This window comes from Lonchura striata, chromosome 1 (genome assembly GCF_050655825.1).
Source record: "Lonchura striata isolate lonStrDom1 chromosome 1, ASM5065582v1, whole genome shotgun sequence".
NCBI lineage: Eukaryota > Metazoa > Chordata > Aves > Passeriformes > Estrildidae > Lonchura > Lonchura striata.
This window is the reverse complement of record NC_140703.1, coordinates 62,885,980-62,912,754: the sequence shown is the minus strand read 5'-3', so window position 1 is coordinate 62,912,754 and position 26,775 is coordinate 62,885,980. Positions and strand designations below refer to the sequence as shown.

At 39.6% G+C, this 26,775-nt stretch overlaps 1 protein-coding gene across 6 annotated transcripts in view; it reads left to right on the top strand.

The window, feature by feature from the left end:
• The window catches only part of ZC3H13 (zinc finger CCCH-type containing 13), a 45,591-nt gene extending 31,342 nt beyond the window's left edge, over window positions 1-14,249 (top strand). For 5 of the 6 annotated variants that reach the window (XM_077781397.2, XM_021528454.4, XM_021528453.4 and 2 more), the window contains 8 exons: window positions 2,268-2,811; window positions 3,482-3,585; window positions 4,056-5,072; window positions 6,049-6,558; window positions 9,545-9,700; window positions 10,311-10,511; window positions 13,019-13,182; window positions 13,756-14,249. In XM_077781397.2, the coding sequence (XP_077637523.2) occupies window positions 2,268-2,811; window positions 3,482-3,585; window positions 4,056-5,072; window positions 6,049-6,558; window positions 9,545-9,700; window positions 10,311-10,511; window positions 13,019-13,182; window positions 13,756-13,926 (2,867 nt within the window). In that variant the 3' untranslated portion in view covers window positions 13,927-14,249. The remainder of the gene's footprint in view (window positions 1-2,267; window positions 2,812-3,481; window positions 3,586-4,055; window positions 5,073-6,048; window positions 6,559-9,544; window positions 9,701-10,310; window positions 10,512-13,018; window positions 13,183-13,755) is intronic. The other variant, XM_085577370.1, reaches the window with a different exon arrangement.
• The last annotated feature ends 12,526 nt before the right edge of the window (window positions 14,250-26,775 follow it).

Here is a 26,775-nt window from a genome sequence, read left to right as displayed (position 1 = left end):
AGCTGTGAAGACTAAACATGAAATTACAGTGGGTTATTTTCTGTCTTTTGATTTACAGGTGACAGATACATTCTAGCTGCTCTGTAATTTCAGTTTTTCAAAGAGCTATTTTGTATGCCACTTCAAAAGATACTTTTTAGTCTATTGAAACAGATCTGTTGTTGCTTGTTCTTGTGAAAGGCTCTGCTTCAGATTGTCTCTCATCTTCAAGGCAGGATTTCAACAGACCTAAACTACAGGCTTCCTTTTTCATGTCAGCTGAAAAATCCTGAAGATTCTTCAGACGTATCCTGGGGGTTGGCTTTTACAATCTGGCTTTCATCTCTTTCACCTTCCCAGCTCAAATAAATCTTACAGATATATATCATATAATTCTGTGCCCTTCATATCTTAGCAAGTTCTTAATTTATTAAGAAAAACAGCAAACATCCACTGCCAAAAAAAAACAAAACAAAACCCCAAACCAACAGAAAAACCTTGGAAATAAAAGCATGTAATCACAACAAAAGAAATTTCTAGGAGGGAAGTTGCTTTGAATGGGTTGTGTTTCCCTTTGGGGGGAAAAATATAGAGTGTAAATTCAAAACTTGTTGTCTTTTTCTTTAAAAACTTAGATCACTTTTTGTAATAGTAAGTCCTCAGCGTTACAACTCAAGAAAGTTTCCTTAATTAGATTGCAGTTTTAATATCTGTCATTGTGAGAAAAATTGAGGTAAATTTTGATTCTCTGATATGCAAGGAGTATGATTTTAAAATGCAAGCTTGCAAATTTGAGCTGTCTTTATTCAACTAAGGGAAATATGCAAGTGTTCCAAACAACCACTGGAACAGTACTTCAAAAAATGAAGTCACATAAGAAGCGCTGACTATCTGCATTTAATTCTGTCATGAACTTGCAGTGTTTGATTCGCATAAGACTTTGATGTGGATGTTTTGTCACCAAAACTGACATAACAAATAGGAGTTACAGAACTTCTTTATAAAAATCTAATACTTGGTATGCAGAGTAAATCATATTACAGTGTTGTAGGCCACATTAAAAGAATGTGAAACCTGTTCATGGAACTGATTGCATGGATTGATGGTTTACCTTTTTAAAAAGGCAGAAATGTCACTCAGCTTTACTTTTAATTTTATGTGGTAACAGGAGAGCACTAAATCATTGTTAATTCACTCAGGGATGAAAATTGATTAAACTGATGGAAATGCATGTTTTATTGATTTATTTCTGTCCAAACTCTGCCTGCTCATGCCTAGTGGACATTGTCTCAATTTACAGCGAAGTGCACTCAGCCTCAGAGTAATGGACCAAGAAATACCAATCTCTGTTCATGCCATTTTTCCCCTCTTTTGTGTAGTGTTTTTATATATATGTTGTAGGAAAATTGTTCTATTGATTTGTTGTGCCTCAAATACTACTAATGTGAGCATAGAAATTGCTATGAAGTAGTTGAAACTTAGAGAAATACTGAAAAATATCCAAAATACAATGAAGAATACGTAGATAAGTCTGTGGAGAGTAAATACAATTAGACAAATAAGATTTCACCATCCTTCTGGATCAGTCATTTTCTACATGTTTAGTTTTCCCTCTGACTCTAATCCACTGTCTGAATAGCAGAAACTCAGATTGTAAACTGTGAAATTCTGCAGTGAACACAAATGAAAACTTCTGGCAGCTCTGCTTCCCCTAGCTCATCTGTGTCTCTCCCTGTCTTCTAGGTTCTGTTGTGTGTTTCTGTGCAGGGATCTGTTCCGTGATGAGACAAGCCAGTATTCCTAATTTTGCAGAAACTTTTACTCGATGTTATAAATAACTTGAGTCCTTGTAAAGCACTTGACTCTTAATAGATTTTGGAAGTAAAATCTTTAACATTTCTTATGCATGCCATTCCCAGCTTTTTAAGATCTTATACCAGATTTGGAATCATTGGGTAATACAATAGTAATAGTTATATTATGAGGCATACATTTGTCTTTTGAAGCCATTCAGAAAAATTTGGTAGAAAATTTAAAATTTTTTGGCAACTTCCGGTTAAGTAAGCAAAGCCTACTTCCTAAATGTTGAAAAAGTCTTTAGAAATTAGTTCTGCTTTTTGTCTTCCTTCCTCCCCAAAGGGAATATTCAAGTTTCTGCAGGAAGTTGCTTTCCATTTAATGCAAATCAAGATCTAGATTGTCAAGACTAAGGCTCTTTTTTAATTAGTGCAGTGGAAGCAATGTATATCTGTTTAGCACTTGGTAATCAAACCTACTTCTGATTGCAGATCCGAGAGCAAGCTCACCAGTACGGCACCAAGGACGGAGTGATGATCTCGAGCGGGATGAGAGGAGAGAGGAGCGAAGGGTGGATCGGTCTGATGACAGGAGAGATGAAAGGGCCCGGGAGAGAGAGCGGGAAAGGGAGAGGGACCGAGAGAGAGAAAGAGAAAGAGACCGGGAAAGAGAGAGGGAAAAAGAAAGAGAGTTGGAACGAGATCGTGCTCGGGAACGGGAGAGGGACAGAGAGCGGGACAAAGACAGGGACCGTGAACGGGACCGAGACAGAGACCATGACAGGGAAAGGGAACGAGAGAGGGAGAGGGAGAAAGAACGGGAGCGAGAGCGGGAGGAACGAGAAAGGGAGCGAGAACGAGAGAGAGATCGAGAGCGGGAGCGTGAAAGGGAGAGAGGTCGAGACAGAGACAAAGAAAGAGACCGCCAGAGAGACTGGGATGACAAAGAAAAAGGAAGGGAAGATCGCAGGGATAAGAGAGAAGATATTCGAGAAGAAAGAGGCTCAAGAGATGTCCACGAGGAAAGAAAATCCAAGTGAGTGCATCTAAATGTTACTTCAGTCAAAGAAAAAGGCAGTCATTTACTGTTGAATTTGCTAAGTTAGTAGGCAGGGGAGTATCTTAAGGAGGAAGACATCTTGTTTATTCATAGGCTTGGTCTGGAGCTGTCTCCCTTGCATCTGTGTGGCACGTGCTGGTCGCCCCCGAGTCGGTACTATGCTGGTGAAGTTATTCCAGTGTTTTTTTAGTGCTGCATCATGGAACTATTTGTGAGCTAAAAGTTGAGTCAGACAATGTAATTTTCCCTTTTATGCTTGCATTGTGTTGCCTTTAATAATGCAGTCACTAATGGAAACATAGTAGAAAACTGTGGTACATTATGAAGTCTGAAATTCAAATAGCAGCTATCTAGGTCAGGGTTTGTCACTTTATTAATTAAATTTCTTTGGAACATGCATTACCCTTTGCACTACCAAATTTCCAACACCAGAAGGCTACCAGTGATGGCATGAAAAATATCCCCAGTGTTGTGTTGTGCTTCTTTTAAGTGCACAGCTGTTACTTGGAATGGCAACTTAGAAAACTACAGAACTTCACAACATCGTTAAATGTCTTCTGTATGAGATGCTTAGACCTCAGGAATTGTATTGATGATAAACTCAAAGCATCCTAAAGAAATTTGGTGGTGCATGTTCCTTTTGCAGGAAGCGTCACAGAAATGAAAGCAGTCCAAGTCCCCGTCAGTCACCCAAACGTCGCCGTGATCATTCTCCTGATAGTGATGCTTACAACAGTGGAGATGATAAAAGTAAGTGGGAGTGGGCCCTCTCTGCAGCTGGACCCAGGTTATCCTCTGTCTGTGGAAAATAACTTGCAATTTAAACAGAAAAAACACGGGGAAAGTTTTATAAGTGTTTTCCATATTTTTACAAGCACTACAAGTTTTCTTCATCTTTATTTGTCATTTATCTTCATTTTGTCACTATGTGCTATGTCTTCCAGGTGATAGTGACTTCCACATCTTCTGTGTAAGATGCATGTTTACCAAATTGGAAATTGTCTTTTACTGCTGCAGCAATAGAAAAACCTGAGAAATCAAACTGAAGTAATGGATTATGTGTTTTAATGGACACTTTTTTTGGCATGGAGAAGACAGCAAATGCTCACATGCTCTTCCTACACAATAAAGGCTGTGAAAAAACATTCTTCTTAGAACAGGATGTTCTTTTTCTCATTTCCCTTTCATTTAGAAAAAATCTTCTTTTTCTCATTCTGCAGATGAAAAGCACAGACTCCTGAGCCAGGTTGTGCGGCCGCAGGAATCCCGGTCACTCAGCCCTTCTCATGTCACAGAGGAGCGGCAGAGCCGCTGGAAAGAAGAAGAGCGGAAATCAGACAGAAAGGAAAGTTCCCGGCGCTATGAAGAACCAGAGTTTAAAGAGAGGGTTTCTTCAGCTGATAAGCAAAGAGAGCAGCCAGATGCTTCAGAAGGTTCCCGGTCCAGGGTTCAGGAAAATCTTGGACACCATCCTTCTGAAGAAAGAGATGCTTCTGATAGAATGCATGATGACAACAAGAAGAAGTCTAAGATACAGAAAAAGGCCACGAAGAAGAAGAAAGATGATGACAGTGGGGTGGAAAGGTATGCTAATGAACCAGCAACTGAGGAAAGCCAGGTATTTTCCCCTAAGAAAGGTCAAAAAAGGAAAAATGTGGAGAAAAAGCGTAAGAGATCCAAGGGTGATTCTGAAGTTTCTGACGAAGAAATTGTTCCACATCATAAAAAGAAAAAAGGCCCAAGAACCCCTCCTGTAACTAAAGAAGAATTGGTTGAAGCACCAACTGAGAAAGCAGTGGCAGAAGTCCCTACAAAAAGAGAAGATACAACATTTAGTGACTGGTCAGATGAAGATGTTCCTGAACGTGGTGACATTGTTGTTCCAGAAAGAACCACTGAGGATTCCCACAGAAAAAGTCACAGGACGAGGGTAGAAAAGGTGGAAGCCCCTCATGTTACAATAGAGGATGGACCACACCGTAAGCCTGTGGACCAGAAGCGCAGCAGCAGCCTCGGTAGCAATCGGAGCCATGCCTCCAGCAGGCTTAGATCCCCCTCCAATGAGTCAGCACATCGCAGTGGAGATGATCAGACTGCACGGAAAAGGATCCTGCACAGTAGCTCTAGGGACAGGGATAGGGACAGGGACAGGGAGAAGAAAAGCTTAGAAATCACTGAAAGGAAGTCCCGAATTGATCAGTTGAAACGAGGGGAACCCAGTCGCAGCACATCTTCAGGTAATAAGATGCATTTTAGTGAGACTGACCTATCATTCTGTGTACAAGTCCCAGATTGTTCTTCATGGCTCTAATTAGTGACGGGAGAGGAAGGTGCTGTCTGCATTTCATTGTAAAACTAGAATGAATTAAGATTTCTGCAAGTGTTAACATATTTGAAAAGCTGATTCTCAGTGGGCAGGATTACCATTTTGTTTACACCAAAACATTCAGTTGGATTTGGTTCATGATGTCAGGGGAGTAAAGTAATTTGTAGGACAGAAAAACCTCATGGAGAAAATAATTGTGCTAACAGAACATTGAGGTAGTTTTATTATCTAAATAATGTTCTTAAATTTGTTATTAGTGTTACTTTTGGTATGGAAATTCCTGTAATGATGCAAAATGAGGTAAATTTTTATGGTTCCTGTTAGGCATACTTTTAATGTATATGGAAATCATTGCAAAATCAAAATAGTCATATTTTTTAATATGTGTAGTTGCTGTGAAAAAAACAATTGGTAAAATATTTTAAAACTGAAACAGCATCCATTCAAAAAACCTTCTTCCAAAAGCATTTTGTCTCTCTGTTCTCTTCATGATTACGTTCTTGAAATTTTTCTGAATTCATCATTTGTTAACTAAGGCATCCTAGCTTTAGAAGGCATGTTATAAAAATTTTGAATTTTGAGGTGATTCTTTTTTCTTTTCTGTTTCCCCCCATGCCTGAATTCCTGAGTTAAGATTGCATACCTTTAGTTGGTTTCTCTCATAGTAGAAAGCAGCCACTAAAATGCTTTTTTGGAAGTGGGAAGAGTTACCATGTGTTTATAAGTAAGGTTAAATCTTCTAAGGCATGTGAAAGCATCATTAATTTGAAGATTATGCTTTTTAGAGGCATATTTTCCTACCCACATCTTTAAAATGCTTTGGTCTAGTAAAATGGTATTATATTTATGTGTCATAGTCATGCTTATACATATAATCTTTTATGCAGATCGTCAAGATTCAAGAAGCCACAGTTCAAGAAGAAGCTCCCCCGAGTCAGATCGTCAGGTCCATTCCAGATCTGGTTCCTTTGATAGCAGGGAAAGGCTTCAGGAGCGAGATCGACATGAACATGATCGAGAACGAGAGAGAGACAGGAGAGAGGGGAGACAGAGGGACTGGGACCGAGATGCGGACAAGGACTGGCCAAGGAGCCGGGAGCGAGAGAGACTCAGGGAGCGAGAGAGGGATAGGGAGAAAAGACGGGAGCTGGAGAGAGAGAGAGACCGACAGCTGCCTGATCCTGCTGAAAGAGAGAGAGAGAGAACTCTTGACAGCTCTTCTCAAAAGGAATCAACAAAGCACAGTGAAACAAAACTGGACAGAGATCACGAAAAGGAGTTTGATGGTGTTTGCCGGGACTCAGCGGCTTCTGAGAAGGAGAAAACGGACAAAGATTTAGGATCTTTACAAGGCTTTGAAGATGGAAATGAGGCTGAAAAGGTAGAGAGTCTAGAAGGTGAGCTATTCTGGCAAAGAAACTGGGCTAACAAGTACTTCATTCTTTCTCTTAGCATAATGCTAAATAGAATAATTTTCTGCTGAAAGGCTTATTTGCTTCAGCTTCTCTGCTGTGGAAGCAGACAGTGAGAGAAATCTGATGAGTATCTTTCTTATTGTTAATTATGTTGGTGCCATTTCTTAATTTCCAGAGAAGTCTTGGGGCAAAGAAGCATAGATTATCTGACATAATTTCACCAAAATGCAATGTTTCTGAATAAGCAGTTTACTAAAAGATAACACCAAAATTTAATTGCCTTGTTACATAATTTTAAGATCTATTTCTTATTTTGGGGGTGACAGGTAATGAGTGAAAAAAAGGGAATGTGGACTTGGAACTGTTTTTGTTTTTTTTTTTTTTTTCTGACAGACCTCAATTATCATAGAACTGTTTGTCTGATTAGTAGGTGAGGCATATATATGGCTTGGCACAATAGTCCAAAAATAGTTTTCCTGAGGTAATCTTATAGATCTTTTCAGATCTAACCTTATCTGAGGTGATCTCAGTAATATCAGCTGAAAATGCAGCTTCACTTTGCTGGCCCTAATGATACTTGGGTAAGTGTGCTTAGAAAGAGGCAAACACTGACAAACTTCTAACAGTTTGTCACATGGATTAGAAGCTTGAGCTTTGCAAGAATAGGGAGTTGGGAAGTATTTTTACATGAAGAACATAAAAGAAAAGGTCTAAATCCAGAGTAACTGACATATGTTATGGTTACTCTCATTGTGTTTGCCATTCTTTGTAAGAATTACCTGTAGTATTCATTGTTAATTTGAGCAGTTAAATCAAATGCTGTCTCAAGAGGGTTGTGAGAAATATTTAGTACTTAGGTCTCCTACCTGATTACTCACAAAGTGGTCTTTAGAATTGAGAGATCCTGTTGGGAAAGTTTCATTTAAGGAGATTATTTGTGGAGTGGAAGCACTTGACAAAAATAGTATTTGAAATGAGCCTGGAGAAGTCTGCTTTTGCTAAAAGAGACAGAATTAACTATTTAGAAACTAGAGGAAAAGCATAAATCTGAGAGTGCCATGTAACTTGAGAAAAGAGGTAATGAAAGGCCATTCTTGGGTACGTGACCCGTTTCCAGGAGGGCACCTGTAACCATATAGGTTGTGTGTGTTAAATGTGTTCTTAGGTTTAGCCTTTCAGCATCCTTCTTTAGATGTGTATTCTTTTGTCTGTTTTTCAGAGGTTGTGTTCTAAATTCTCTGCGGTTTTTCATCTCTAGGGTATTATGGTATATTTAGGATTTCTTAATTTTTTTAGGAAAATCTACTTTGTAAAATATTAGATGGCATTCCATTTTATTAAAGCCTATTCTATATAGCATGGTTATGATTTTCTAAGGTTTAGTGTACTTCATTATCTTCATTACTTTGTAACTCCTCTTTACATTGCTCAATTCAGCTGATGAGTGTGTTGAGTTTTTAATGCAGATTTAATATAAAAGTACGCTTCCACATAAGAGTGGTAAAAGATAGTTTGTAAATTACAAACTTTTACTTGAAGTTCAAAATATAAAATAATTTTTTAAAAGTATATACTGAGAACTATGAATTGTATTATTTTAAATTTCTTAATACAGTAAATTTTTAATGGGTCCAGGCATGTAGTATTGGTGAACTAGTGAATGTGGTACATCAGTGGGGATGCAGCAGAAGGATCTTACAGGCAGTGAATATTTAAGGTTGTAAGACACAAAATGAAATCTAGTGAATTTTGGTCACCTTATTCTCCTTTCTAAAAAGGAAAAACTTGTTAGAAAGCTAAGTAAAATTTCCAGATGTGCTGATGTTAGGGAGGTATGTGGTACTTACTGTTGTACTTACTGTTGTATATTCTCTTAACAAAATATGTCAGGATATTATTAAATTGTCTTAATGTGTTTGCTTTAGGAGTGGGCTTAAATAATGCTGAAGATGCTATATGCTTCCTCCAAAGCATTTCCAGATGGTCTGAGTAGTTTGTTTATGCCCTATTGGCTTGTCTTTTACTTGCTTTTCCCTTGCTGATTTTTAGGCTAGTGAGGTGGCTAGTTTTTCCTCCCCCACAAAGGCAACCCGAAAAAAAAAAACAAAGAACAGGAGGAAACTTAAAGTGGAAGCAGTTTTACTCTGGCTAAGGGAGCTGGGAGGTATCAGAATAGTCATTCACAGATGAGGATCCCTGTAAATTCTGTCCAGTTTTTGGGGCAAACTCATTGTTAGTACCCATGGTGGAGAAACGTAATAAAGCCTGAGTTCAGAGCTTGAGTCTGGTCTTTCAGTCTTGGAGGTGAGAGGATGTCCCTTTTGTGAACTGCAGAATTCAGTGTTTGAATGTCTTGTGTTCACAGGTCCTAAGGAATATGTTTGACATACAGCACATGTATTTCTGTTTGCAGATAGTATGTGGATGGAAAGGAGGGTAACTAAAAGAAGTTTGGCATGGTTTTCTAAAAGCTCTTCTTGTGACTGCTACAAAGAATCTAAAATTCTGTACATAATTGTTTCATTCAGGATACCTGTTACCTTTTGTATTTTTGAGTTTTGTTACTTATTTTAAGACTTTTGGACTGAATCCTGATTTTAGATTAATGTATTAAAGCGTCTGAAAGACTAAGTGGCACTGACTTAGATTTTTATAAACTATTTATTCTTATAAACTACATGTCAGATATCAGATAATCAACATATATGTTGTGAAAATGGCCTTCTCTGAGCAGTTTGACTAACAACCACACCAAAAATTGACCAGTGTATGTAAAATTCAATTTACCACATTGTGTATGGCAGGCATAACTTCACTGTTTCTCTGGATTAATACCAGTTTTTATGTTGAATATACTTGTTCCTAAAAGTTCACAGTTTAGTTTGCTTTTTGTCTTCAGACAGTGTACACCATATTTAGAAAATAAATATGATTGCTTTAAAGCTACAGTATGTGTCTGTCTCTGTAGGAGGAGAGGATGAAACAAAGACCAATGATGTGCAGTCACTGGGGTCTGGTGCTGGAGAATATGAGCCTATCAGTGATGATGAACTGGATGAAATTCTGGCAGGTGATGCTGAGAAGCGTGAGGATCAACAAGAGGATGAGAAGATGCCTGGTAAAAGTATATCAACCCCCTTTTGTGATCATTTGAATATAAAGATTAGATCAGTGTGCATATAATGCTGTTGTGATATTAACAGTATTTCTGAATTAGGAGTGAAGTCTGTGAGTAGATTCTGTCTGTGTTTGAATGCTTTCCAAGTGCATTGGGAAGAATGGAATTGCCTAATTGTCCTAAATTCAGTTGGGTAATCTGGGCTCTGTGAACTAGCTTTCGGAGCATTTAATTTTAATCCATCTTAGCATATTCAGTTGTACTGTGACTTTTCTGCATGCATAAGTAATATCTCCAAACCTGCTGGCTAAGCAGGATCTGAGCAACCTTTCACAAAGGGATTGCAATAAAAATAAAGCAGAATATTAGGCATGGGTTGGGTTTTTAAAATCCATATAACTTTTTATTTCTATTTCTTTTTGTATTTCTCCCATTTTCCACCCATCCAAGTGAGTTTTGACATTCTTACAGGAAAGGTCCAAGAGGTCTGCAGAACAATGTTCATCTAATATGTATGTTGCTTTCAGGAGACAGCCGTGTGCACAGCATGTGAAATTAATCAGCTGTAGTAAGGGGTGGTGATGTGATAACTCATTCTCTGTCAATGCTTTTGCAGATCCAGTGGATGTTATAGATGTAGACTGGTCCAGTCTTATGCCGAAGCAGCCAAAAGAACCACGTGAGCCTGGGGCTGCGCTTCTAAAATTCACACCAGGTGCTGTTATGTTGAGAGTTGGCATTTCCAAGAGATTGGCAGGACCAGAGCTCTTCACCAAAATAAAAGAGACATGCCAGAGGGTCTTAGAAAAACCTAAAGGTAACTTCAGCAGGGATTAAACTGTCTTTTTTGTGGGGTGAAAAAGTCCTTATGAAATGTGCATTAATTCATTATTTTAGGTTTCAGAGACCACAGAAAGTATATAATGAGTGTTGTGTGAAAATTACAGAAATGTGATACAGCAGCATGTTAGTCAGATTACTGTTTAGATTCCAGCAATGTTGAGGAGGTCTAGACTAATAAAACAAAATTGCTTTCATCTTAGTGAAATATTCTTTTTCTGAGACTGTTCATGCTTTCCTAGCCTAAAGTGTATTAGCAGTTTCTTAAAAAGCTAAATATCTTTTCCAGTGATTTAGTAGTAGTATTTCAAGACAGAAATAAGATTTCTTATTTTCATTCTAAGGATCCTTTCTAGAATTCATAGATAGGGGTTTTGGATCACAACGAAGGCACTAAGTTAAATATGTATGTTATACCTCTACTAAAACTGGTAAATAAAATGATTTAAATGTTTGGAATTTGGACAAAGTGTATGTCACAAGACATGCATGATAAATGGTTAGGCATCAATTGTACTAATGCTGTTTACTACAGTTCTGAGTGCTAGCAGGGTTTTTCCATGAGAAGGAATACTAATTTTTCACATCTTGGGAATCGGTTGAGCTAGTTGCAACAACTTGCATGGTAGAATGGTTCTTTTGGGACTATGAAACATTTGCTTTCTATAAGACCTCTATGCAAATTATTGCAGGATCTAAATGTTAGAAAATTGTGGTTTGTAAATAATAGTATCTGCAGAGCTCATGTTTTTTTTTTACTCGGTAAATTCTAGTTCTTAATTTGAAACAATACCTTTTACTTTACATTATTCCTTATGCAGTTGTCTTGTTCTGAGAACCTCACAGTCTCACATAAGTGGGGGGAAATCCAAAACTTTTAGCTGTGCTAATCTCCATCAGTGTCACTGTTTGCTTGAGCCATTTAAATTGTATAACTGTATGAATCATGAGCTCCTTTTTTTTTTCTGTCAAACAAAATATTGAGTCTTCCTGAGCATACAAACTGATACAGTCAAGGTATGAACTGTGTCTCTCTCCCATTAAGCTTTAATTTCGTTGTATACTTCAGCAGTTCTTACCAGGGATTCCTTGCAACAGCAACTGCACTACGGGATGACTCCACCTAGCTGTTTAAAATGATACTTGAACTAATCTCAGCAATCTTTGCATGCTTCCCTAGAAATAAAGTCCTTAGTGATAACAGGAGGCTCTCCAGCACTGCCTTTGGACTGTCTTAAGTATACTTGGGTTCAGCAGAACCTTGCTCTGGAGAGGATAGGAGATTTGAAGTGCCTCTCTTGATTTCCATTTGGTGTGCATGTGCAGTCTCTCACACATCAGAGTTCCTACATTGCCAGTAGGCTTTCAAGTGTATGCACTTCCTCTGCAGTCTGCCAGGTGAATGTTCTCTGTATAGAGATTACACAGCCACAGCACATATAGTCTAAAGAAAGGCACAAATATGGTGCTCTGAAAACTGAATTAATCTGAGCTAGATGAGCTCTGTGTGTGTAACAGTGAAAAGTAGCATTTTCACTCTGGACTTCATGGTGGTATAATTTGTCTCCCAGTCTTATTCCTGAGGTAGGTATTCCCGTATTTGTTCTTGTTGAGGAACAAATCAAAATATTTCTGGTAATACTATTAAATGCAGAAAGTAGGGAAATTATACCTTGTTTCAGGGTGTGCTTTTTAAATTATTTTTTCTTTGGAAATAAAAATCTGTAGCATGTGATGTGATGGTATTGAGATTTTTAGCTGACTTGCCCTCTATTGTATGCAATTGTTCTTCTAAGAATATGGACATGCTTACTTGCCAGATATGCTCAGCAAGCATCTGGCAGCTTAGACTCTGCAAGCTGTCCATGTTACCTTTAAAGTGGCCTTTTTGTGTCTTGTCACTTATTTCCATTTGTTGATTGTCCATTGAGGTTGTCTTTGACCTCAATGTAGTTCTCTTTAACCTGCCCTTCATTTCATGTAACTTTATTGTTTCTTTTCACCTTGTTTAAAAACTACTGAGTTTCATCCACATTCTGAGTGGTTTAAAAAATAACCATACAACAACAGTGTTGACACTAGCACAGTTACCTGATGTTTTGCAAAGAAGTGAAACTTGGGCTACTTTATGATTAATGCAAGTGGTAAGCAAATACCTTTCTTCTGTCACACGTCTGATCATAAATCATACCCTGTCTTCTGTCCAAAGCTGTCATTTGATTTTTAGGCTTCCCAGTGATTGCTGTCTCAATATTGCTTTCCAGTGCTGAAACTAAATACAAGAGTATCCATCCTTCCCTTTCAATGGTGAAGGTTTTATTCATGTTATTTTATAAACTGAAATACTCTTTTTTTCCAAACTTTGATATTGTTTAGAAGGCAGAAATACAAGTAGTAAAACATTAATAAAATTCATATGACTGTATGGTGCTGTTCAAAAATACCATGTATATATTCATCTCTGCAAATCTTAATTCTTTCTAGATGCAGAAGACCTTTTTGAGCACGAACTGGGAGCACTGAACATGGCTGCACTTCGGCGAAAAGAAGAGAGAGCAGGTCTTCTCAGCAATCTGGGTCCTTGCTGCAAAGCGCTGTGCTTCCGCAGGGATTCTGCAATTCGTAAGCAGCTCATGAAGAATGAAAAGGCAAGTGGTCTGTTTACAGTGCTGGGTCAGAGTGTGGGAGCACAGATGGCCCTAAGCAGAGCTTTTCTCTGGGAGATAATTTTTGTGTTTGTTTTTCTGAAGCAGATCTGGTCCTTTAAATAAACTGACTTTTATTTAGAGAGGTTGTAGGGTATTTATTTTTTATGTAAAATGAGAGATTAATTTAAATTTGAGACTAGAGCTAGTTGCTGTTTCTTACCATTTCATATTTAAATTCTGGAGATACATTTTCTATATTTAGAGAATAATAAAAATAATTAGGTAATATATTATTTCAAAGGTAACTGTTGAATAACTTTCTTGCTTAAGATTCCATGTGCTATTATAAGAATTGTAAGAAGCCAATAAAATTAAAATTTCTGCAGTGGGTTTTATGATTTTGTATGCTTAGTAGAAAAATCATTAATTCTCCAAGTCTTTTCTAGTGGTATGATTAGTATGATTAAACCTGTAATTGCTGAGAGTACTTGAGGTTAATTTCCTAGTTTGCATGTTAAAAGACATTGTTTTCAGTTCTTCATTTTTTTAAAATTACATTTCCAATTTCAACAGGGTGCAACAAAACAAACTTACACAAATTCTGCAGCAATGGACAGCGACTTGTTACGGTTGAGTCTACGGTTATTCAAACGAAAGACTGTGTGCCAAGTTCCTGGGCAGGAAAAGACAGAGGACAGCAAAATTCCACAGCCAGCTCTCCAGCAGGAAGTGTGTGTGACTTGAGGAAATGACTGCAGTGGCACTTCCTTGAGTTTGAGTTGATTTCTCACTACCAGTGTTGGTGTTGCTGTTTAGAACTGGTGGTTGTAAAGCGGCTCTAGAAGATGAAAGGAAATAATCCATTTGTACACAGTTAAGAGTATTGGTTTTAGATGTGAATAGGAGTGAAAAATTAAGACTTCTGTGTGGAGGTCTCTGCAACTTTTGTAATATTGAACCTTACACTGTAACATAAACCTCTTTTATGGTGCATCAAGTGTAATAATGTGAAGATGTCTGGATTTAGTAGTTTATAACATCAAATTATATTAAACTGAGGAAAACTGTTGGTGTATCTTTTTCCTTACTATGAATGGGTATTTCCACCACCACCTTGGTCCCTCAGTACACTTCTGAAATTTTTAAATAGCTGAGTCTGTTTGCCTTTTTTCCAAATCCCTTTCTTATCATAGTGGCCTCTGGTGTGGAGTTGGATCAAACTCTAGCTCTTTTCCATCTTTAACATAGGTTTCCTTTATTGTAAAGGACATTTCCTTTAATTTTTTATGGACACAAAAACCTAGTCCAGTCAGTTATGGCTCCCTTTTTTGTTGATTAGAGAGAAAGTTAAAAACAAACAAATGAAAAAAAACCACTTAAAGAAATTATTTATGACCAGTTTTAGGTGTCTATAATTATGAGCCTAACTGCATTTTGGAATTGCTGCCTGCTTTCAAAAAGGACTAACCTAACCAGTGCATAGTGAAAAACTGTGAAGAGCAGCGTGGTCATTGGTCACAGCCAGCAGAGCTTTGTGTGGAAACCTGCTTTTCAAACCTGATTTTCTTTTACAACAAGGAAACCTACATGCTTGATCAAGATGCAATCTTCTTGGATTTTGATACTCTCTCAAATATCCTTCTGGACAAAAAGGATGTCCAGGACACAGCTGGATAAGCACATCATGTTATAGGTGAGCAACTGCCTCATGGATCAGGTACACAGTGTTACAGTGAATGGAGTGACATCAGAGTGGGGACCTGTCACTAGTGGGCTTCCACAGGGCTCCATCCTCAGCCCTGTGCTCTTTGTCATCTTCATTAAGGGTTAAGTAAGCTTCCCAGTTGTACTAAACTGCGAGGAACTCTTGATTCCCTGGAAGGCAGAGGGGCCCTGAAGAGAGACCTCTATAAATTAGAAATGGACATAAGAAGTTCAACAATGGCAAGTGCCAGATTCTGCACTTGGACAGCCATGGAAGTACAGACAGACTGAGGTTGGAGGCTGGAAAGGAACCCCATGGTTCCTGGGGGGTCCTGGTCGATGGCAAGTTGAACACAAGTCAGCGGTGCCCTGGCATCCAGGAGGGCCAACCCTGTCCTGGGGTACAGCAGGCACAGCATGGCCAGTGGGTAAGGGAGGGGATTGTCCCACTCTGCTCTGAGCTGGGGCTGCCTCACCTCGAGTGCTGGGGGCAGTTCTGGGTGCTACAATATAAACAAGGCATTAAACTATTAAAGAGTGTCTAAAATGAGGATAGTGAAGGGCCCTGAGGGATGCCATAGGAGGAGCAGCTGAGATCACTTAGTCCATTCAGCCTGGAGGAGAGTGGAGACCTCGTGGTCTTCAACATCCTCGCAAGGGGAGGAGGAGGGGCAGGTACTGATTTCCCTCTGGTAGCCAGTGACAGGACCAGAGAAAACAGCAGGAAGCTGAGATGGGAGGTTTAGTTTGGATATCAGGAAAATATTCTTCACCCAGAGGGTGGTTGGGCACTGGAACAGGCTCTCCAGAGAAGTGGTCAGAGCACCAAGCTCCAAGAAGACAGAGTTCAAGAAGCATTTGAACGAGGCTTTCAGGCATATGGTGTGACTCCTCGGGTGTTCTCTGCAGAGCCAGGAGTCCGACTTTGATGATTCTTGTAGGTCCCTTCCAACTCAGGACATTCTGTGATGAAATTTACATTCTGTTAATCATCAGGGCAGATCAATCCCGTGCAGCAACTTGAGGGTGTTTCACAGTTGCTGAGTTTCAGGAGGTTTTGTATGTTAGCTGTAGAGGCAGTGACCAATGATGTTTTTGCTGGTTATTAAGATCTCAGAGGTATATTATGGACTTGTCAAGCCTGGGCTCAATTTTGTAAGAATTGTTTTATTACAAAATGGGTGGGGGATCTTTGGTTCATACCAGTAAGGTGTCTTCAGGCGGTCTGTGTTGTCCTCCATATGAAGCCAAGACTTCTAATACCTCAGACTAAGTCTCTGTATACACCTCTATGCTTTTTCTGGCATTAAACTGGAACTGTTACTTTGAAATCTGCTTGTAGAGGATTGAAAAAAAATCCATACCTATACCTTGATACTGGGTTACTGCAGAACAACATGCTTTTGCTGTTCTCAGATGAGTTGAAAATGAGTTATGAACCACTAAATTTTTTTACAAGTTTATATCAGTTTCTTATCCTTTTCCACCACTTGAAACCAGCACACTGTGGTGGGATGTTGAGTGTGCTAACAGCTGGTCTGTCTCACATCTGTTGTAATTGCTGACAGTTGTATTGGCTTCAGGCAGAGGCCTAACTGAACAGCAATGTGGTTCAAATAGAGATTTCTTACTACAATGCTTTCTGTAACACCTAGTACCTAAATGTTCTTACACTACATTTAAAGAATTATTTAAGAAGACATGAGGAAGTTTTTAGTTCTGTTTGTTTTTTAAGTGCCCACGCAGCGGTGTATAGTATTCATATCAAATATAAATGATGTTAGAAATCTGTGCCTTCCTTTTTTTTTTTTTTTTATTTTTTTTTTTATTTTTCCTAAATTATGTGACTCAGGCAAAAATTCATTTTATGCTTTTCTCTTGCTGGACATTTTTAGCTTGTTAACTATTTGTGATGTCATTGATGATTTTATATATGTTTGTAAAAACAAACATGTCTTTAACACTGTAGTACCTGAGCAAGAGTTAACAAACCAATTCTATTCAGCATTTAAATGTGTTCTCACCTGTTTTATAGCTACCGTAATGCTGCCTTTAAGCTGAAAGTATCAGATCATTGCTACCAATTATGTTAAAGCCTATTTTAACCTCTGTCTCTAAAAGGCATAAAAATATTTGATAGCTAGAAACAGCCTTATCTAAGACCACAGTACACAAAATAGATCAATAGTGTGGCATTTAATTACACTGTGCTTTAAACTGTCTTCCTGTTAAATGGTCAAGGTGTATATATGTACTTAGTTTGAAGAATATTTCACCCTAGGAAATGCAAAATAAAGTAGGTCTGATGGGCTGCTATGAGTATCTTCTGAAGTGCTGCAATTGCCTCTTACACACCTTTGCTTTAATTCAATTTGCAGCACTTATGACTGCAAAAGTATGATAAAGTACTGGCAGAAAACGTGTTCCTGTGGGAAGCACTAAGATTTTTTTTTTTTTCAAGCATTTCCCTTCACCTTGCATGAATTACTGTACAGGTAGAGCCCAGTAAGTGTGAAGTTCCCCTGTTACGAGTATTTTGGTCTCCATCATTTTAAAAAAAAAGTAATGTTTAGTTTGCAGGGAATGTAAGTTAAAAACTGCCATCAGGTAGTTTACAATAGCTTTAAGAAAAGGAGAATTCCCCACGTCCTAATTTCAGAAAAAGGCATGAAATTTGTCTGAATTGCAGTCCTTCCTTTAGGACTTCCCATCTTTGGACCCTCCACACTTTCCCTGTGTTGATCATCATTTCTGTGATGGGTCTTCTTGCATCTTTTCCTTCCTCCCCATTTGTCTCCTAGCTTGATTTTGTTTGAAAAAAGATTGAGTTGAAGAATTTTAGTCCATTTCACATTTTGCAAGGCTTCAGGAGGATACACAAGCGCCTGTAATATATCTGGCAGTGGGGCTAAATGCATGCCTTGGGTGCCCCTTTGTCTTCTGGCTTCAAGTATGAAAACATGGAGAAGCATCATTCCCTACTCAGTTTCTCCTTTTAAGCTGTGGCAGTGACTTTAAAGCAGTTTCTGAACCAGATTAGAGACGTCTGCCCTCTCTGCTGCTAAGCTCATGCTGTGCCTAGTTGGATGATAAATTAGTTTTAAGCATCCCTGAGGTTCCACTGGCACGTGGCGCTGCAGAACAACGAGCTGTGCCTGTGCTGGTGGAGGAACCAGCCTTTTGTCCCAGTGAAACACAGGGCCCAGCTCCTGCAGCCAGAATGGATTTAAAGGCAGAGCAGATTTTTAGAGCCTCGAGACACAAATAGGACTATGACCTGTATCTTGGGGTGGCATCACATTCATTATCCCAAACAGTACTTTAGGGCTATTGCTGCTTCAGCTAGTGGAAGGAGATAGGGATTTTGACAGTGGGCCATCTGCACAGCATACTCAAAAGGCAGAGTTTAAACAGTTTTGCTAGATTAAGGCTTTTATTTGCATTGTCTTGACACAGTTGTGTTCTCCTTTTCTTGCTGTAGGGGTGCCCTTCAACAGGGAACAGGCTGACTGGAGCTGGACACAGCCTTTGTGTTCAATTCCAAAATTTGCTACCAGCTAAAAGAGTTCAGGAACCTCTTGTTTTGCAGTCAAAGTCTGTTTTTCAAAGGGTCCTTTTACAAAGCAACTGGTTTTACTGTACAAGTTTTTGTTTTAATGCCAATTGGAGGCCCAAAGTTATAGTACCAAAGGCTTGGTCTTGCTGCACACATTGTAAAGTGAGTAAGGGATTGTGAACAGTGTGGGTGTCAAAGGTGGTTTTGGATGCAATTTGGATTTGGATGCAGTTGAGAATGGCAAATAAAATAATAATGAAATAATGTTAAAATAATAATAAAAAGCTCTAAACAAAGCCTTAAACTCCAAAGTAAAGCAATGTGACCAAACATCAAGATGTGAGGAGTTTCCTCAACAATTAGCCTCCAGAAAAAATTGAAAATTTGTCCCATCAAATTCTATAAAGGGGACCAAATCATGTGGGAGAGACAAGTACTAAAACAAATGCCCAGTTTTATGGAAGGAGACTGTTTTTGTACTGAACAGCCAGTATTATTGCCTCTGCCCTATCAGCAGGGATCACTTGATGAAAGTGGGAAGATAAACATCTTCTGGAAAAGCTTAATTTCTTAATATCAGCTTTCACTGCTGGGGATGCATCTACCACAAGCTTGCTTTCTTTTATTGGTGATGAAGCTAAGGTATTACCTATAAAGATTGAAGTGTCAGAATACATATTAGTACAAATTGCTGAGGCACAGAGCAATGTGCTGCCAGATTTTAAGTGTATGTTCATATGTGAAAGGACTCTGATAGTTGCAATTATGCAGTTCCTTACCGAAGGAAGACTGAAACAAAGAGTTTTGGATGAGGATTTTAAGAAAGCTCACAGCTTTGGGCAGAATGAAAAATGTTCTTTCTCATTGTCTTAATGATTCAATTCATTGTTTGGATATATTGTGGGTATGAGAAATGCTTGGGGCACTGCCTGGAAAGTACTTGAGAAAGGGAGTAATAGAAATGGGACACAGTTTGAGTAGCAAAGGTTGTAGTTTTCAGCCCGGGAGTGTGGCTTCACACTCCTAAAAGCTGGGAGCTCGCTCATCAGAATGGAGGCGGCAGAAGGATCTAGATATGCTAAATGAGTACATGAAGCACTGGTGAAATAACTGGAAACAGGCTGTGTGGCTGTAATATGGTTCCAGATGAGTGTTTCCAGTAGGCTGAGGAGTGGTTTTACTACTCTCTGAGTACTTCCAGATTCTCACCTGGTCTGCCCTGGTCTGTTTCCCTGTGCTTTCAGAAGCTGGATTCAACCTACAGACTCGAAGAGCCCTGAAAATGAGGAGGAGCATGTGTCGGAATGTGTGGTATTGATGATCCCGAGATTGTAGAAAGTCTCTGTCTTTCTGCCCCATTGCCAAAGAAGAAGTCATAATTCGTCTGTGCTGTTTTCAAGGTTGTTTATTCTTGCTCATCTCTAACATGTTCTGCTGCCCTACTGCAGGTCTGTCCTGCAGGGCAGCGTGTGGGGCTCTGCCCTCAGTGGGATGTTACAAATATTAAATACCAGAAACTACCTGTGCTGTATTTACAATAATGTGCCAATATCTGTCACCTACATTGAACAGTGTGTCCCCAGCCTAAACCAACAGAAAAATGCCAACACCACAGTGAAACATGGAGGGCATGAAGAAGGAGAAAAAGGACAAGACACACCCAATTTCCTCCATCTTGTCCCCTTTGAACCCCTAATCTAGAAACTTGAAATTTTACTTTTGCACCCATGCCACACTTAATTATTACTCATATCAAACACTCTGAGCTTGTAATTCATCCTGTAAGATTGAAAGCTCTTTTCCATGGACAGAGATCAGAGACAGTGTCTCTGGGGGCTCTGTACAGGGGGGTTCCTGACCCCCTGCCAGGGTCCCAGGCCCTCCAGGGCAGCAGAGGTAAGCCCTGGATTCCCACAAGCGTGGAACATGAATTCCATCTTTTGAAAAACTGAGAATTGGGGAGGAAAAACTGAAGGTCAGAAAAAGATCAGTGGGGACCTATGCTGCTCACATGTACTTTTAAGATGGCTACTGAGATCTGAATAGGTGCACACAGATTTACCTTCTCTCTGAGTTGCAAGGATGCTTTGTGCCAGCACAAAACATACAGTTGGTTCTGTCTTAGACATCATGCCTGCATCTGTGCCTTGTATGCTCACAGAAAATGTGCTAGCAAGAGGTTTCAGAGGACTTCTGAAACGTCTCACACAAGGTTAGCAAGAAAAAATTAAGCTACAGTGAGTGAAGAATAAAGAAATGACATGAATTTAAAATTAACAAGGAAACAGAAGGAAAAACAGAGTATTAACTGATCATGTCTCATCACAAACAGCTCACAGTGTGTGACCTCCCTGTACATTTGTGATTTGGAAAGGAACTGACTGAGAAGCAAGATGAGAAAATTTGCAAATCACAATTACAACTGGAGGGAAACCTGAAGAGATATGTTTGCTGCCATGTGGCTCATTCATTTAGCTCATTTCAAGTCCTTCTGCCAATCAGCATCAAGATGTCCAAAAGTGACTTTGGTTTGTTCAGCATGGGTATGGTCACAGGGGTCTACAGGGATGGGTTCAGTGAGAAACTGCTGGAAGCTTCCCCCATATCTGGCAGATCCAGTGCCTGCCAGCTCCAGGACTGACCCCCACTGGCCAAGGCTGAGCCCAGCAGTGACAGTGATAGTGCCTCTGGGATAACAGAGTTAGGAAAGGGAAGGAAAAAGCCTGTACCATTGTAGATGGAAAGAGGAGTGAGACTACATGAGAGAAACAACTCTGCAGACACCAAGGTCAGTGGAGGAGGGTCAGGAGGTGCTCCAGCCACCAGAGCTGGGATTCCCCTGCAGCCCCTGGTGCAGACCATGGGGAAGCAGCTGTGCCCCTGCAGCCCAGGGAGGTCCTTGGGGAAGCAGAGATCCTCCTGCAGCATGTGGAAGAGCCCACACTAGAGCCAAGGGATGCCAAAGGAGGCTGTGGGGAAGTCCATGCTGGAGCAGCCTCCTGGCAGCACCTGTGGTCCTGTGCAGAGGAGCCCACACTGGAACAGGCTTGCTTGTAGGACTTGTGACCCTGTGGGGACCCAACCTGGAGCAGTTCTTGAAGAACTGCAGCCCATGGGAAGTTCTAGGGTAGAAATTTGTAGAGGACTGTTTTCAGAGGAGGACCTCACACTGGAGCAGGGGAAGAGTGTGAGTCCTTCTGAGGAGGAGGAAGCAGCAGCAGAGACAACAACTGATGAACTGATCACAGTCACCATTCTCCATTCATTGGTGCCACTGAGTTGGGGGAGATAGAGAATTCAAGAGTAAAGTTAAGGCCAGGAAGGAGCGAAGGTGCTCTAAGAGTCGGGGTTTATTTCTCATTGCTCTACTCTGATAATAAGTTAAATAAAATTTCCCCAACTTGAGTCTGTTTCTCCCATGACAGTAATTGGTGAGTGATCCCTCCCTGTCCTTATCTTGTCCCACAAGCCTTTCATTATATTTTCTCTCCCCTGCCCAGCTGAGGGTCACTTTGGGGGGCGCCTGGTGTCCGGTCAGGGTCACCCCACCATATTGACATAACACAGAGGCAGAAAATTTAATCAATGTCTATACCTTATAGTGCCATAAGTTTGTGGTATTGGTACCAGAAAGAAACCTGTAGATCACCGAAAACTTCAATCTGAAGTAGAGAGATATGTATAAAGCCAAAAATAAAAGAATATACAGAAAAAAGTTATATATGCAGAGGTAGTAACTGCACAATGAGTAGGTTTCTAATGTATGAAAGTTTATTACAAAGCAGGTGAGAACTTGGGGAAGGCACGTAAGATCGTATATCAAGAATATTAAAATTCTTGGGACTGTGCCCTTAGAAAGGAAAGGAGTAATAGTTAGGTATTATTAAATTATGTGAAGTAGTGATCCAGAAAAAGAAGCATGGAAGATACTTTTTTTTCTGGACCTTTTGACAAAGCTCAGTTGATATTCGGTAAAATTGAAGACTAGCAGAATTGAATAACGAAATAGAAATTCTTGTTTTCCTTGCAATGCCTAATTAGGTTTAGGGTTCAAGCTGTAGGATGTGGCAGAAACTTAAACTTCACAAAATTTTCAAAAGGCTTAAGCATGCTGTGAGCATATACAGCTGTTTCTGGGAGGTAAACTAAGACTGTGACTAAACCAGCTTCTATTACATGAACTTCTACACAGTGGGAAGGCTGTCAAGCATTGTGAACTTCTGGTCTCCAGCAGATTGTTTCTGTGTGAGCAAGCTGTCTTAGCTCCTGAAATGGGATAGTTGCCTGTTGGGAAAAGTCCCTGACCCAGCTGCCAAATCACATAGAGCGTTTGGTTGGGAAAAAATCATGTTGGGGTGAGCCAGATTCTATCACACCATCATTCAGACTCAGACACGTTCCTGCACTTGGGAACCATCCTGGGCATGTTTGAAACTTTCAGGGTACCGTTTGTGGAGACTTAAACAGCTCATCTCTTGGAGACTATAAGAGCTGCTGGTCAGGCTATGTCAGCCTGTGTCTAACTCTGGTAGAAAGTATGAGACTCTGTCTGATGGCTTTTGAATTTCCCTTTGAGGTGTCTGGTTAAGAACACTGTAAGAAAGAGATAAACTGACAGATAATATGCCTGACTGTAACATTTTTCTTTCATGATCTGCATTTCTTTTTCTTTTTTTTTTCTTTTGGGAAATGGCTTTTTTTTTTGCCAGCTTTTCCAAAGGTAAGTTATGCAAATAATAAATGCACTGTTAAATCCACACTTAGCAGCAACTATTCTGTTCCCCACTTCCCCAAACCATGGTACCCCTCTTTGAAAATCTCATCTGATGCATGAACTGTCAAAACATAAATGGGCAACTGTGACTTTTCTACTGTCTGCTCTGGAATGATAGCATAATCTATTTCCTGTATTCATGCCTTTAATTTCCATTTTTATTGCTACAATCTCACCCACTTTTTTTTTTCTTAGTGCACAAATTATGAATATGGCCTTGCCTATTCATCAGTAGTGTCTAAAGTGCATGCAGTGGGTGATGCACAATCCTGTCTTGTTGTTTGGTCTAGTTAATGCTGCAGTCATAACTACACATAAAAAATGGGAGTGCTGCCTGATGACAGCTTGGTGTAAATCATTACATCCTCTGGCCAATGTGGAAGCAGGGCTGAAGCTTAAAACAAAAAAGAGGAGGGATAAACATTGCTTTTAAAATATTTCTAAACCCGTGAAAAACAGAGTTGTTCTGCTGTTCTGTCTGTTGCACAGGTTTGAATGGACACATGAGCCTTTTCATGGAACATAGGACCAATGGCACCACCATTTACACTGAAATTTCATCATGGGAGGGCTACATAACCACAAGATTTGTTCATAAGGAAATTAGGGGTCACACTTCAGCATCATTTTAGGAAAAGCAATTTAAGCCTGTTCAAATTCAGTAAAAATAAATCAGCCTGCTTTTGCTTAAATTGCTGGAGCCTATAACAAAATGTATTGGGTAGTTAATAAATAAGGCAACTGGATAGAGTCTGAGAGTCAGACTTTTTTTTTTGTGGCGACAGGCATATATCAGTTCTAGGCTCAGCTCAACCATGCACATCTGGATAGAAAGGAAATATCACATTTATGTATGGGAGATTCAGGTCTAATTTTCACCTGTATAAACCAATGTGAAGTGTGAAGAGAATGACGTGATAAAATTGATGTACTACCGAAGTGATAAATCCAATATCTGGAAAGATGTTTTCCTTCCCTGCTTGCTTCTGAACCGTAGAAATTGGTTTTCAGCTCTTCACCCAAGAACAGCAGAGGACGATTTATCACGTGGGGTTATTTTTTTCTTTAGAAGTATTTTGTGTTGTTCTGAAAGTACCTAATCACCATGGTGTTGATTTCTGTATCAAAAGGGAATATTAGTTAAAGAGCAGGAGTTTTCTTGGCTTTTGTCAGTGATTGTTACTGGAATAGACATATATATATATTTTTTTTTACTACAGTTTCCAGAGGGTAATTTCTCTGATCTGACCATGTGACACAGGCAGTGGAGTTACTGCCATCGTGCTTGAGCCTGTGGGCTGTCCCTGTGATGGTCTTGGTGCCACGGAGGAGCCATGGGCTCAGTGTGCTGCTCCTGGCCCTGCACAGCTCCAATGAGAAGCACCAACATGTTGGCCATGGCCCAAGGGGCTGTCACACCTCAGGCTGCCTGTGGGCACAGGTATCCTAAGCATGTTTGCAATCAGCACCCTTAAGCGGATTTACATGATGACACGTGATGACAGTGTTTTAAAGCATGGCACAAAAGTCCAAGGTCTGCAACTAAAAAAGGAATATTTTATCTGCAGACATTAATCTGATAAATGCTGACACGGTCCTATAAAGGAATGGAGGAGAAGTCAATGTAACCCCAAATTAATTTGAAGTGTTGGGGTTTTTCTCCTCTTGCTTTTTCAAGACTAGGGTAGCTTTGTGATTAATTGATCAAGAGCTGGGAAAGTTTCTTTCCAGACTTACAAAATCAAATTTCATGTTGCTTTTGACCTGCATTAGTGGTGGACAGAGCAATATATAGCCTGATCCCAATTATTTCTTAGCTGTCACCACTGGCTTTCTCCATCCCTCTAGTGCTGACATGTGCTGCTGTTTGTAGGCTGGCAGCTGCACAGAAGCTTGCTGGAAAAGGAGTCATGGAAGGGTTACTAGATGGCAATAGAAAACTGTTTTAAACAAAAACATTCAAAAAGCCAGCAGAAGTCTTAGACATGTCTTAAAATGCATTGTAAAGAATATTGCAGATTATTTTAGAGATATAGTAATCTTTAATATGGCTTTCTTTCTAATTGAGTCTTAGACCCCCACTGGTTAAATGACTGACTTTCTATCTACACGGTTAAATTTACTTTTTTTTCCCCAGATAAAAATTTATGAACACTGCTCCTGTTACAAATCCTGAAGTACAATTTACATTGAGAATAAAACCTTTAACAATTGCTAAAACAGTTAATCAGCACACTAGAACATTCTCCATCATGGATCTAGCCTTAGGAATTTAACTAACAAACATGTTATTAACCACTGATGAGGCACTGTTTGGAAGAGATCATTGCTTAATTAATCTTTGTACAGAGCTAATAAAAGTGTTAAATGGTCCTCTCTGTTGAACTGGATTGCTAGTACAGATTGCAAGTTCCCTTGAGGGGAAATCTGAGGCCAATATGACATTAAAGTTAGCCATCCAACAAAGAAGATATTTTAGGCATTAAAAATAACAATGCCAAACATTTCTATTAATAATGTCGTAAGGTTCAGTGGCTGTAGGTGTACTACTGAGTGTATGTGCGTGTGTGAATTACTGTGCTCTTTCCACTTCTGGTAAGAAAGCTTTGTCAAAAATCTTATTTAGATTCAGTGTTTTTCATCACTGTTCTGTTGTGGCATAAATTAAACTTGTCGCACTTATCTGAAGGAGGCAGGTTCCACTGATCAGGAAGGCAGAATCTGACACAAACTCTGATGTCATCTGCTTATCCCAAAAAGACAAACAAGATCAAAAATCCCTTCATATTAATGAGGTGGATAAACCCTCTGCTTGATACAATTTGATACTGCCACAGTAAAAGGCAGTGTGACCAGATTGCCCTTGTGCTTCACAGCATTTTTAGCAGTGAGTGCTCAGGTTTTAGCCATGGAGCAAGGTGCCCATACTTAATATTAAACATTTGTTTTGGAAGGCATTATAATTCCTTGCACGAGAAGTTACCTACTGCCTTGAGCTCCCTTTTAATACACACGTTACATCTTTTGGGAGAAGAGAAAATTCCATAAAAAGGAAGGTTGGAAAGGAATAATTTGTCCTTGAATGTCTGGTGTTAGTAATTCAGAAAGGATATTGGTCTGTCACTAGAGTCATTTCCCCACTCAGAGTGTTGACTCTGTGTGCCTGCATCCCATGATCTGAATATCACATTCAATGTGTGATTACATTTGTTTTGTATGAAATTATCTCAAAAAGGACTAGGCAGAGAATTTATAAAGTGGCAGTGTGACAAAAATGCATTCATGCATACCTGTATTTTTGATGTTTGGGTTTTATCTTGCTTGAATTCTTGCTGGTTTCATGTTTAATATTCTGCACACATCCCCTTGGCAAAACCTGGGTGTGTCCAGGTGAGATCAAATCCTTGCAGGCCTGACTCCTCTGTGATCAGCCTTTGACATTTCTTTCATGGTCTTTTACTAGGCACACTTGAATACTGATAAGAGTCTTGCACTTCAGGAATGTGGTCATAAGCAGAGATCATCCCTTAGTGGTCCATGGACTGGTTTCTCTGTGTTG